Below are 14420 nucleotides of genomic sequence, written 5' to 3'. Positions count from 1 at the left end.
TAATAACCCATTCATTGCTATATATGCGCCTATATTTTCAGACTACTTTTAGGATGTAAAAGTGGCACTGATTACACCTGCGTTAAATACCAAGGCAAAATTGAAGGTTCACTTTGATGAACCATTATACCCCCTTGTATTCAGATAGATAAAATGATCAAAGGAGGAACCAGAATAATATTGTAAGAAATGGAAATAGGACTAATGGATGAAAGGACACCAAGAAAGTTAGAATAGTTGCATGGCTAAGGAGCCTGGAAAAACTGTGTAGTAATGGACGCAATATAGAGAGGATTTTGAGCAATGAGATTTAAACAGTGGGGCATATTACCAAGCAATAGCGACAATTATCGCTATTGCTTGGTTAGAGACAAAAATTTAGCGCTAAGCTGCGGCGATTTTTACCGCAAATAAACCTTGGTATTACTAAGGTTTATCGCAAATGCGATAAAAATCGCCGCAATGCATGAATATCGCTGAAAAGTCAGCGATATTCATGCATTACTGAGCTAATGCTCTTAGCCATGTTATCCACCTCCCATTGGATAACATGGCTAAGAACTGCTCAGGGCAGGTGTTAGCTTTTGGAGATATTCGCGCTTAGCGCGAATATCTCCAAAAGTTGGTAATAGGAGATAGCGATGTTAGCGACTGTTTTCAGTCTCTAACATCTTGGCACGCCCACTTTGCATGTCATTAGTGATAAATATCACTGACATGCAAAGTGGGGCACAAGATGGTCGCTATCTCCTACTAGCTGTCGCTAACTGGTGTTAGCGACAGCTAGGTAATAGGGAGATAATTTTATCTCCGCTTTCTTGGCTTTTAAAGCCAAAAAAGCGGAGATAAACCCCCTTGATAATATGCCCCAGTATTCTGAAACTCTCATGCCATGGTTCAACTATCAGCGATACCAGTCAATTTGCATCTGAAAAATTCAAATAGCCATATCCATGGTCTACCAGGCGAGTCAGCTAAACTGGAGAATACATAGCAGCCTCTCTGCTGTGTAATGCAGACACTGATGAGTCCCTTCCAAACTACAAAGTTGTCACTGATGCAAAAAAGGCACAACCTCTAAAAGACAGACAGGATCAGGTACAAAAAGGGAAGCAATTAAATATTCTGCATCATTAAGCATTCATTGGGCTGCTCATACACCAATACACATGCATGCATCGTGTCATGTGTTGAGCCAAGCAAGTCACTAAAAGCAGGCACTGTTGATCTTCCCATGTTCCACAACATGGCCATTAACAGATAATTCCCTGCCAGGTACCATTGTCCTTGTAGAGTAGTCTGCTGAGGACATTTGGGCATAATTACACGCCCCTAACGCAACAGACAAGTCACGTTTATTGATGTTCCTGTGGTAACAGGGGCTTTGCCTTATTTAAAAGGCAGCGTTAAGTCATTTCATGTGGCTTAATGCTGCCTTGCATATAAGGCACCCTTTTGCGCTATCCTAATTTTCAAAGGGGTGGGCAATGGGTGTTGCGGTGGGTGTTCAACCACACCACCCATTGATTTTGACGCTGCCCCCTATTTACAAGGGTGGCGTAAATAGAGGCAGAGCCAAAATTAAGACCAGGGAAACCTGGTCTCAACATGGCGAAACAAGATAAATGCCTTAATTCTCCCTATTTTGGCTGTCTCTATGTGTGCTGTATTGTGCAGCATACATAGAAACAGCAAAATGCCATGGATGATTGTTTATATTTATGTTTCTATTTGTGTTGCACTGCGCAAAATGCCATGAATGATTGTTTATGTGCAGGAAGGTATCACTTCCAGCACATAAACAATCATTAAAAAAACGTACGATTTGCAACTTCTATGTGTGCTGCATGCATTGTAAATCACACATAGAAGTTACAAATCTCCATTTTGGACTGTTGGTGTGCAGGAAGGGACAGCTTCCTGCATTTAAACAATAATTTCCGCAATGCAGACACTGTTGCGCTATTGTGAAAGAGTGCCTGCATTGGAAGTAGGCAGCTGAGTTAAGTGCCAGCAATAGGGAAAATGCAGGGATGCACTGTATTGTTGTAAACATGGAGCATTTCTGCATTTTCAGAAAGGCAGAGCGCAGCGTTATGAGGTTCCGTGACGATATGAACCCGTGTTTTCAACATTGTCGTAAACTCATAATTTTGATACCGATGAACCGCAAATGATCCATTTAGTATATCCTGGTGTTTTCGCTATGCTACGAGCAAGAGCACTCCTGTTATAACCACATTTCTGATACACCGATGGCATCCATTTTAGATCATGGCATCCATCTTGTATTCTTGCCCTCACATAGTCAATGGACATGCAGTGACCTCTGATCACTTCATTTCACATAAGGACACGTAGGCTTTAGCCGGCGATTCACCTTGCTAGTGACACGTGCACCTTAGGACAGAAACGCTGTGGCCGCATGACTCGGCAGAAGCTGCCTCCCCTGCCCGAGGCCAGTCCTGCTATACTGGTTCTAGTGTTCATTGGCCTGATCATGATTAGGCGGCCGAAGCTGGTAGCCTTGCCCATTTACGACCCACAAACATCTCTTATCCTGTTTTTCTATCTTCTGCACCTGGCTCTGCTCCTTTCCTTCTGGGCCTTTATTAGGGGGAGGTAACGAAATTTACGATGAGGCGGTCTGGCTCTTGAATGGAAAGATGACATGGGATTATGATGGAACAGTGGGAACCTCTCGTTCGTAAATGTTTTGACATCAGATATTGTTGACGATTCCTGTGTAACGCCAAATATTTATTGTTTAGGACATAAAGTTTGAGAAACACACTAGTATGGTATACCTGCTCCTGCTCCCCTGAATCAAGCTCCTGCATTTCCTGTGGTTAACAATATTCCTCCGGCACCCCCTCTTCCAGGATTGCCAGCTCCTTTGCCTATGCCTGTACCGCTAATACCTGTTGTTTCGCAAGCTACTTTGCCTCCTACACCTACTGGTGCTGTTTCTTCTGTCCCAACTACCACTCTACTTCAAACTTCCTCTAGCTATATGACTCCGCTTTCTGTTCGTCGGAGAATTACTGAATCTGTCTCTAATATTCTCTCTCCCTTTTACAAAACTTTGATTAAAAGTCCTGCCTCTGAATCTGTTCAGAGACGTAGTCAGCTTCCTAGTGTTGAAGAACGAGGAATATTAGATTCCACTGCTCTCAGGTGGATTTCGAAAGTTGGAAGGTATAATGAACGAGATGTATTAGATACATTTATGCAATGGAATGAACCGACACAACACTATGTGTTTGATGTTATGTGTTCCCTTTTACATGAGGAATGGGATGAGAATGATTCTGAACAAGTTCCAGACGAATTAATTCATATTCAACAAAAATTTGCTGCAGGTATGATAGTTGGTCAGGAGATAAAAGAAGCAATGGAACTGATTCTAGGTTTTAGGGTTGATCCTTCCCTCCGTTCACCAAGAGATTCAGAGAAAGGTAGCGCAAATAAAGGTCGTCAATATCCTATGAGGGAAGTTCCGCCAATATGGCGCGAAGCCGTTCAAGCTGATGCAGTGAATGGTATTGCAGCCGCTCCAGCGCAATTCCAGAGAGTGTGGATACACATTCCGTGGAAGCGAGCTGAAGTGTTAGCAGTAAAACAGGCCTTGCCAGATACGCGTAAAAATCCCGCCGGATATTACAAAGAGTTGGCTCAGACGGTTGAAGCTTGCGTAATGAATCTAGCGGACATTGATATGCTATTTGGTAATGTAGTACCGCAACCAATCTGGGCTAAAATTCGTAGAGAAAATCATCCAGTTGCTCTAGGTGGTGATTGGGCAGCTATAATTGCGGCAGATGGTCAACAAATTGGGGGTTCTAAACCTGAACCTTTAATTGCTAATTTGCCCGGTAGAATAATCGATTTAATGAAAACCCTGATGCCAGCATTGCGCGTTAACTGGGACAAGTTGTCCGCATGCAGGCAGAAGAAAGATGAAAGCGTCTCTGACTTTTTCACTAGATTTGAGGAAACTTTCGTAGATCACAGTGGTCAGGATATGAGCACGGAAGGAGGCCAGAGATTATTTGTTGATAAATTTGTGCACAATCTGTTACCAGAGCTCAGTAATAAATTAAAGAATTCTGAAAGTGCGTGGGCTGTCTCTACGACTGCACAGATACTTGCAACTGCCCAGTACTATGAAAATAGGGATAAAGAAGAGAAGGAAAAATCAGATAAGAAAACGAAAGATTTAAAAACCAAAGTCCTTTTGCAACAAGCATATCCGGCTCGCACAAATCAAACGAATACACAGCAAGGGCCATATCAGAGGACCGACTATGGTTCACAGAGACAGCAGTACCAATGGAATCAGTGTGCTTATTGCAAAAAGGAAGGCCATTATAAGAATGAGTGTCCGGTACTGGCACAAAATAATGCTGCTGCAGCTCAGAGAGGTCGTGGTGGTTCTATGCAAAATTCTAGAGGTCGAGGACGAGGTGCTATGCCTCCACAAACGAATGATCGCCCTTCTAATTATTTTGATCAACGAAATGGTCAGTCTACACAGCCAGCTAGATCTCAACAGTATCATATTGAAGATTACTGTGAAGGTGGTGAGGAATTTCAGCAAAATGAATACTAGGACAGCCTTGGGCAAAGAGAGGGAGTAGTATCAGTTCCAGTAGACCAGAGTGGGCCTTATGTCGCAGTAGCCACATCAGGTGTAGTCGAACCGTTTCTGTTGGATACTGGTGCAGCAAAAAGTTCTATCATACATGCAAAACTCCCTGGCGCACCTTTGTCCGGCTTAACAAATGTTTCTGTAGGTTTTTCAGGCGCCCCTGTTCACAACCCTGTTTCTGGTCCTTTGTCTATTTCTGTTGGGCCTCGTCAATTGAAAGCACCCTTGATTTTGACGACTGGTTGTAATGAAAATCTGCTTGGTTTAGACTTGTTAAAACGCCTATATGCGACATTGTACTGTTCTCCTTCAGGAGTACAGCTTACATTAGGTAGAAGAATCATCTCCCCGATGTATTTGTCAATGGATGCGCTCCCACTGGAGCTGCGTTCTCTCCCTGATACTCTTTGGGCGACTGGTCCTAACGATGTAGGTCCTTTGGAAAGTCCACCATATGTAGTAACTTTAAAAGCAAATGTCAAATTTCCACGAATCCCACAATACAAAATCTCTAGTGAAGGTGAGCGTGCGCTCCTACTGATAGTACAAGATTTGATCAAGAAAGACGTAATAGAGGAACCTAGAGGAAATGTCTGTAATAGCCCTGTACTGCCTATTCTAAAACGCACTGATCCCTCAAAACCTCCCGTCTATAGATTTGTAATCGACCTTAGAGAGGTTAACAAAATTGTGATTCCACAGTTTCCTGTGGTTCCAGACATTACTGCATTGTTAACGTTGATTCCTGCTACAGCCACGTGGTTCTCAGTGATCGACTTGAAGAAGGCCTTTTTCAGTATTCCGATAGCCGAAGAAAGCAGAGATATTTTCGGCTTCTCTCTAGGAGGACGAAGCTTCAGATTTAAACATGCTCCACAAGGCTATTGTGAAAGCCCATCCATTTACAGTCAGGCATTAAAAAGTCAGTTGGATTCTTTTGTACTTCCTCCTGGTTCTGCCTTAGTGCAATATGTCGATGATCTTCTAGTAGCTGCCGACGACAAGGAAACTTGCAAAGCAGCTACAATTTCCTTATTGCATCATTTGTCTGATTTAAATCACAAGGTGTCACCTTCCAAAATGCAATACTGTTGCCAAGAAGTGACCTATCTAGGTCATCTCTTGTCAAAGGAGGGAAGAAGGTTGACCCCAGAGAGAATAAAAGCAATTACGCAGATGAATGTTCCTAGCACATAGAGAGAAGTGCGTGCGTTCTTGGGTATTACTTCATACTGCAGGCAATGGATCCCAAATTTTTCTCTCTTGGCAAAACCGTTGGTGGCTTTGACTGGGAAAGGTGTTCCGAATCCAGTGCCATGGTCTGACGAATGTCAGCAAAGCTTTTCTGAGTTACGAAACGCACTATGTTCAGCTCCTGTGTTGGGTACACCTGACTACAGTAAACCATTTACACTCTATGTCCACGAAAGAGAAGGTTGCGCGTTGAGTGTCTTGACGCAACAATTTGGTGATAAACAACGCCCTTGTGCATATTTTTCATCAACATTAGATCCGGTAGCCAGAGCGTTGCCTAGTTGCTTGAGAGCTACAGCGGCAGCTGCAGCGTCCATCCGACAATCTGCTGGTTTGGTCATGAACAACATGCTAGTAGTCATGGTTCCACATGCCGTGGATACACTCATGAACCGAACAAAGACGCAGCACCTTACCAGTGCTAGATTATCAGGCTATGAGCTGACACTGTTAGCAAGTCATATTCAGATTAAGAGATGCAATGTATTGAATCCAGCAACATTGTTGCCGACTAGTCAGGAGTCGAGTGATTCTGAGCCACATGACTGTTGTTTTAGAACTGAGGAAGAGACAAAAGGACGAATTGATCTAAAAGACACTCCGTTATCAGACCCAGATGGCACGTTGTATGTTGACGGGTCTTGTTTAAATTGGAGAATGGTGATGTAACAGCTGCCTATGCAGTAACGACTTTGAGTACGATTGTGGAGACTGCAAGAGTGAGTCAGAATTCTGCCCAAGCTGCAGAATTAATTGCATTGACTAGAGCGTGTGTTTTAGCTAAGGGAAAGAGAGTGAATGTGTTCACAGATAGTCAGTGCACGTTCGGCGTAGCCCATAGTTTTGGCCGATTGTGGAAGGAAAGAGGTTTTATTACGTCCCATGGGACTAAGATCCAGCATGGTCAGCCAGTCAATGACTTGTTGGAATCTCTAACCTTACCAATGGAAGTTGCGATTGTGAAGTGCAGTGCTCATCGAGCAATAACGGATGATGTTGGTCGAGGAAATGCCTTTGCTGATGAGACAGCAAAACAGACAGCTAGGAATCCGATGAGTGGAATGTATGTTGCAACGTCTGCAAGATGGGTTACTGATTCGGGAATGTGTGAGGACACAATGGAAAGTGTGAGAACGATTCAGGAAGAAGCAACTGAAGAGGAAAAGCTTGCATGGAAAGAGAAAACGGGTAAATTGGACTCGAATGGATGTTGGATTGATTTGACGAAACAACAGCGTTGGATGTTGCCTGATGCGTATGTGCTTGCGGTGGTAACGATGGCGCATGGAGCAGCGCACATCAGTTCTAAAGGGATTTGTAAGATGTTGGCTCCAGTCTGGAAGAATGATGGAATTAGTAAGTGTGCAGAAAGAGTGGTGAGAAACTGCATGATATGCCTGATGCATAATCCTGGCAAGGGAACCCCCACACCTGCTGGTCACTTCGCTCCTCCTTCCTGCCCCTTCGAAGTGATTCAGTTAGACTTCATTCACATAGATCGATGTAACAACCTTAAATATGTTTTAGTGGTAGTCTGTGCTTTTTCAAGGTGGATCGAAGCATATCCACTCAAAGATAATACTGCCTTGTCCACTGCCAAAATTCTCCTAAAAGAGTACTTCCCCAGGTATGGCATGCCATGGATTGTATGGTCAGATAACGGAAGTAAATTCGTAGGGAAAGTTATGCAGAGTGTGTGTGCAGGCTTGAGCATAAAGCAAAAATTCCACAGTGCGAATCAGGAGGAGCGGATTTTTACAATCTGTCAGTGCATCATGAACGGATTAAGGAGACTCCTTTGTAGCACACTTTAATGAAGGGGAATCGAATGGCAGATTTAAAACAACAGTTAAATGTAGGCGTGCAGCAAAGGAACCTCAATTTGTTCAAGTTACAATAAGCGCTACGCCCAGTGTTGACTCATTGCACAGCACCCTTGGTCTCATGGAAATGCCATCATATGTCACTTCTGTACATAGATACAGGCATGGAGTTGTAGATTCTGAAAACTCAATGTGGTCTAGTGACTAGGACAAACTTTCCATGAACCTTTCGAAGGATAGTCAAGACCATGCAGGGTCTCCAGATACTGGCATGTAATGTGTATCATATAAGGATTAGTTTCAGAACGGCCATGCTTTGCTTTGGCTTGCCTTGAATCCTTCTTTCTATCAATTAGCCCCTGCATAGGAGAGGGGAGGAGTTTGTCTTGCCGGCTGCAAGGTCTAGTTGGGGTGCTGTCTGTTTTCAGTAGACATGTATGTCAGTTTGGCTGCCCTTTTTTTGTTGACATACAGACCTGTGAATTGTGCAGTATGGTCAGAGTGTATGAAACAACATATCCATACTTTAGGTTTCCCGTGTGTGCTAAGGTTGTTTTCAAAGGATCATCTGAAGAGCTGCATGGCATCTTCCTTTATTTATTTATTTATTTATTCAATTTGTATAGCGCTTTATCACCGATTGGTCTCTAAGCGCTTGTAATTGAAAAAACTGATCATTACAGAGAACAGGCAACCAAATTATATCAGACCCCGCGCTTCTCGGAAGAGTACTGTTTTTAACATTCGCCTAAAAGGCAATAAATTTGGTTCCTTCCGTAGGCCGAGTGTTAACTTATTCCAAGCTGCCGGTAGGGTGGTCGAAAAAGCACGTCCACCGAAGGTAGCCTTGCGATAGCGAGGGCTAGCCAAAAGAGTGTCCTCAGACGAGCGCAGGGTCCTTGTAGGGATCTACTGCACCAGTCTAGCTTTAATGTAACTAGGAGCATTACCGTAGACTGCCGTATGTGTGATGCACAGACCTTTGAATAAACCTCTGTGCCTAATAGGGAGCCAATGTAATTGGCATAGAAGAGGAGAGGCATGCGTACTTCTGGATTTTCCAAAGATCAGCCTAGCTGCATCGTTCATCACTATTTGCAGTCTTGAAAGTTGTTGCTGAGGGAGCCCAACATAGATGGCATTCCCATAGTCCAAACGTCCTAAAATCATTGCGGACCCCACAGTCCTTAAAGTGGAAAAAGACAGCATTTGAGAGATTTTCCGCAGTTGCCTTAGGAGGCCAACGCATGTGCCCACCACCGAGGACACTTGGTGTTTCATAGATAGATTACAATCAATATGGACGCCCAAGCTTTTCTCCACCCTAGCTGGTGCCGGGGTCCTACCCAACTCCTGAGGCCAGAAGCGATCGTTCCACGGGTTGCCAGATATGGTAATGGGCAACACTTCGGTCTTCTCTGGGTTGATCTTCTAGGAGTTGGTGGACATCCAGTTACTCGTAAACTTTAAGATGTTATGCAACCTGGCTTGGGCTCCAGATGAATCCTCAATTTGTATGATAATCTGTGTGTCGTCTGCATAGTTGTAGATCTGACACTCCATCTGATTAAGAGCAGAGATCAGTGGCTGTAAATATATATTAAAAAGGAGCTGTGAAAGGGCAGAGCCCTGCGGAACTCCACAGGTTATGGCCGCTGATGTAGAAACCAGGTCTGACAACTGGACCCTCTGCGATCTTCCCTGCAGGAATGAAGTTAGCCAGCCCAGCGCGGTCCCCCCGATGCCCAGATCTCTCAGGCGTTTCAACAGTAAGTTGTGACACACCGTATCAAATGCGGCGGAGAGATCTAAGAGCACCAGGGCCCCGGGGATCTTTTTGTCAGCTCTGCATCTTAATTCATCCAAAATGGATACCATCACCAGCTTTGTTCCTTGACCCCTTTCTTTTGTCAGGTATTTATATGGCAAAGTTAGTCGGTATGACGTCTGGATGGTCTCAGGCTCCATTTCATCACTTTGCTTTATTGGGGAGCATCCCTTTTCTAGCGTTATGCAAAATAGTGAGCTCAGGTCAGAACATTTATATTTTATTTGTTGCTTTTCAGTAACACAAAAGTACGATGCACAACAAGATAAAAACATTTAGTAAAAGACACATTATCAAATTTAATTAAACACAATTCATATATATAATACATGTTCACATTTCTAAAAAAAACACCTTTCATATATATATTACCTTGTATAGGCCAGGTGTGATCTTTACGTTGGGTTTTCCTGTATTATGCTCCCCTGAATGCTTTTGCTTATTTTCCACACTTGCCACAAATAGGAAGAAATTGCACAGCATACAAGTGAAGTGTAGTTGGACTAAGTATAAAAGGGCTGGCCTACATTGTCTAAAATAAAGGGTTTTAAAAATAGATAAAATGTATCTTTTTCTTGAAATTGCACAAAATGTATAAACAAATATGATATGCAAATTAGTTATTGAGGAGATATTATCACACGGGCACGGTGATACCTCAGACATAGAATGGCAATTACCTGGGAAGCCTAACATCAAAGGGAGTTCGGTTGCCCTAAATCGTGTTAGAATAAATCTCTGCTGGTTGTTACGAACCACTGTCAAGTATGATTTCAGACCCTCTTCGGGGATCAAAGTGTTATAAGTTAATACAGATGGTAAAACCCCTCTGCCAGTTCTCTTTGATCTATTAACTTGTACTGAAGGCTTTGTTTCACTTGGTTTGATTTACTAGTTTCTGGGGTGAGAAAGAGTTTTGGTAAACCAATCAGCTCACATGTGTCCCAGCCATGGAATTTTCATCACATAGTTAAAATTCATGGCATTGTTAAAAATCAGTTTGTTCAAGCCTGTGTCCGCATGTGAACAGATCAAGTGCCAAAGCTATCTTCAGTGTGTCGAAAATAAACAGCATCCCCAATTCCGCATTGACTACATAATTAGCCGTTCTTGGGGGAAGGGAAAGAATGGACTTAAAAACTTACAGCTAGATTCATGAAGCCAAATTGCAATTGCAATAGCTGCGAATAAGCAATTGCAATCACAATTTGATTAAAAGGAATTCATGACAGTGTAAAATCTAAAAATACGAATTCGCTAAAGAAAAATTGCGATTTTGTAAATAAATTTGCAGAAATCTGGAAGAAGCCCATTTGCGATTCTGAAACTGCGAGAAACCAAGGAATCTGCGAATTAATCTGCAAAATCGCAAAACAATCGCTATTCATGAAAAATCGCAGATTGCGAAAATCCCAAAAATCGCTATTTGCGACGTGCAATTTAGGGAAAACCCAAACCAGGTGGTAACCAGTAAGGAATTTTTTTTTTCTTCAAAAAAATGATTACAAACTACCATCAGGTGCAGGCCTGACCAAACACACTTAAGAATATGCAGCTGGAGCATGAGGACTCTCACAATGCCAGGACTCTGCATGGTTGTCAGGTGGTGAAGGCTACAGCGAGCAGCACGGAACAGACGTAGGATCCAGGAGCGGATATTCCGCCAGCGGGTCACCCTTCTGGGCCAAACCAGGGAGCAAATTTACGCTAAGTACCGCCTGAATGGGGCAATGATCATCAAGCTGATCCGGGATCTAGACCCCCTGATGCAGCACCCAACAAGGAGGACCAATGCCGTGCCCACCCATGTCCAGGTATTGTGCAGCCTGCACCATCTGGCCTCCGGAAGCTTTCAGGGGATAGTCGCTGTTGCAGGGGGGATATCCCAGCCCACCATGTCTCGCTGCCTAAGGAGTTTCCTGGAGGCTATGCTGACCCGGCTACACCACTACATCTCATTCCCTACCAGCCAACAGGACTTGAATGACACCAAGCTACAATTTTACAACGTAGCACAATTACCGCATGTAATAGGATGCATTGACTGTACCCACATCCACATCTGCCCACCAGCACAAATGGAATACATGTATTGCAACCGCAAGTCCTACTACTCTCTCAATATCCAGATGGTGTGCAATGCTAAGACAATCATAACGGACATAGTGGCAAGTACCCGGGGAATACACATGACTCCTTCATATTCCGGCACAGCGGCATTCACACACGACTGGCCAGGGGAGACTTTGGGGAAGGACACCTACTAGGTAAGTACACATGCCCCACAATAGTACACTGTGATAATGTAGCTGCGCAGAACAGGCACTCACCCTCTGCTCATTTCATTCAGGTGACAGCGGCTACGCTCTCCGTGAGTACCTCCTCACCCCATACCTCAACCCTGCAAAACCACAGCAATGGCGTTACAATGCTGCACACATACGCACAAGAAATTGCATTGAGAGGACATTTGGCCTTTTGAAGAGCAGATTCTGCATACTGCACAAGACTGGTGGGGCCATCAAATACGAGCCAGAGGTCTGCTGCCGCATCGTGGCCGTGTGTGCAATCCTCCACAACATTGCTACCAAGCGCAGGATACCTGTAGATTTCTCTGGGAGTGAGTCGTAAGGGGACAACCGACCACCTGCATATGTGCGTCACGCACGCGGGGAGAATCCTCCAGAAGGACACAGGCGCCGTAACCAAATTAGCATGAACTATTTCTAGTGCACCCTCTCCCCACACCCATTACTTCACTCATGCATGACAATAGTAATAATGACATGAGTCAGATTAAGTTAGACAGAATATTTGTTATTGTTACAGCGCGATAAAGTGGGGATTCCGCAAACTGTTACATGATTGACATATTGCGTCATATGTCCCATGTTCTTGAGGAGGGCATGCTTGTAGCAGCAGCATGGCCCCTCATGGTAATGTTCAAATGTTCAATGCCGCCTCCGGGCAGATGCTCCCAACCTCCTTTCCACATCCTCCTCCTGATTCAGCCGTGAGGCAGAAGAGGGCCTGCTGCTGCGGCGGGGTGTTACCACCAGTATCAAGGACTGGCTACTCTGGCTGGAATTAGCCTCACTAGTGTCGTCACCCCCCCCCGCCTGGCCATGGCCAGTTGTCTGCATGCCCTGTACTGCTCCAAAGCTCTTGCAACGTCCTGACAGCACTGGACCATTTGGACCTGCATGGCCATAGCTGGGAGGTCGCGTTGCCAATAATGTAATTGGACCGCGTGTATGCTGACAGGCAGGTCAGCAGCTGCCGGTGTCTGCGCCGGTTGAGGTCCCGCTGGCTGTACATGGCCTGGGTGTTGGCCTGGGTGTTGGCCTCCATAGCAGCTGTCATACTCTCCATGCGGTCTGACATCAGACTAACATTCCTGGCGGTCTTGTTTAGTTGGAGGTGTATAGCCGCGAGATGACGGGCTTGTGTCTGATGCACGTGGAGCATACGGTGCTCAATAGAGAGCCCACCTGGACGCATGTTTGGCCCCCTGCCAGCGCGGGATGTGTTATTGCACTGCTCCCTCACCAGTGCGCTTGACTGGCTCCTCACAGCCGCAGGGCGGCGGGTTTGTCGGCATGCTGCTGCTGGTGTTGTCAGCCCCACTGGTGGTTGGGTCACGTGCTGTGGTACTGCTGCGCCTGTTGGCGCAGAGGTGGCACTGTCCACAGGGGCAGGTGGTGGAATGACCGCTGGTGTGGCAGCTTGCCCTGATGGTCCTGGCTGTGGGGATAGATGTAAGTCTCCCTCAGTGTCCTCTGTGTCATCCTCAATTTGCAGGGCATCGCTGTCCATACTGGGGATTTCTGCTCCACCTGTGATGTAAAGTGGACGTTGATTAGTGACATGTTTCTTCCACATTTAAGCTTCCTACATGCATGCAGGCTACCATTCCCTGACTTGCTGCAGGATTGACTCTCATTAAACAGGTCTGGCTTTATGGGGCGAGATGGTAATTGTGGTCAGACTACATGTCCCACAATGCAATAGCGCTTTTGTGGTGTGCTTTGGCTGCATGACTGGTGTTTGAAATGGGATGATATGGAGTCATGGACATTGTTAGGGGACAGGGGGTTGCAGTCGCATGGCACTTACCTTGTGTATCTTGGGTGGGTTGGGAGGAGTCCAGCTGGATCACACCCACGCATGCCTGCGGATTAATGGTGTCCTCTACTCGGTCCTCGAGTGGTGTGTTTGGTGGGACAGTGGGTTCCCCTTCACCTGTCGCAACACGATCCCCCAGCCTCTCTGCGATCTTCTCCTTTGCCCGCCCTCTGAGGTCGTACCAACGTTTTTTAAGCTCATCCACAGAGCGCTGGGTCACCCCCACAGAGTTCACTTTTGCGCGGATGCGCACCAAAATCCGCCTTTTATCGGCCTCAGGCACCCTTCTTGAGTCTTTACCGAAGAGGCGATTCTGGTCCTTGCAGACTCCCTCTATCAAATATTCGAGCTCTTGCTCAGAAAATTTAATTTTCCGTTTTCTTCCTGTGGAAGTTCCACCTGCAGCTTCCTGTGACATGTTGGGCACTGGGGTGTCTCCTCGTTTTCACCTGTAGGCACTCTGGAGGGGAGCCCTGGCAATGCAGCTTACACTTCAGGCTCTCACTGCTGAATGAGGGTGGAACCTGCCTACTTCCTGGTTGTGATGTCATCACTGTGCTCAGAATGCAACTTCCCGTTTTTGCGATCTCGCAATTAGCGAGATCGCAATTTGCGATTTCGGTAATTGCGGGATCGCAATTTCAACACGGGTATCGGCCGATTCTGCGAATTTATTCTGATTTTTGCTACTCGAAATCGGCGATTGTGGCCGATTGCGATTCGCTTTTTTTTCTCGCAA

At 45.2% G+C, this 14420-nt stretch overlaps 1 protein-coding gene across 1 annotated transcript in view; it reads right to left on the bottom strand.

Annotated features, from left to right (window-relative positions):
- The window catches only part of LOC147698269 (uncharacterized), a 104172-nt gene extending 90073 nt beyond the window's left edge, over positions 1 to 14099 (bottom strand). Inside the window, exons 1-2 of the mRNA XM_086936211.1 lie at positions 13673 to 14099; positions 13211 to 13392 (exon numbers count right to left, since the gene is read on the bottom strand). Coding sequence (XP_086792337.1) covers positions 13211 to 13392; positions 13673 to 14099 — 609 coding nt within the window. The remainder of the gene's footprint in view (positions 1 to 13210; positions 13393 to 13672) is intronic.
- Between the last annotated feature and the right edge of the window lie 321 nt (positions 14100 to 14420).

Source organism: Lissotriton vulgaris, chromosome 8 (assembly GCF_964263255.1).
Source record: "Lissotriton vulgaris chromosome 8, aLisVul1.2, whole genome shotgun sequence".
In the NCBI taxonomy this organism is placed as follows: Eukaryota; Metazoa; Chordata; class Amphibia; order Caudata; family Salamandridae; genus Lissotriton; species Lissotriton vulgaris.
This window is presented reverse-complemented; position numbering and strand designations above follow the sequence as displayed.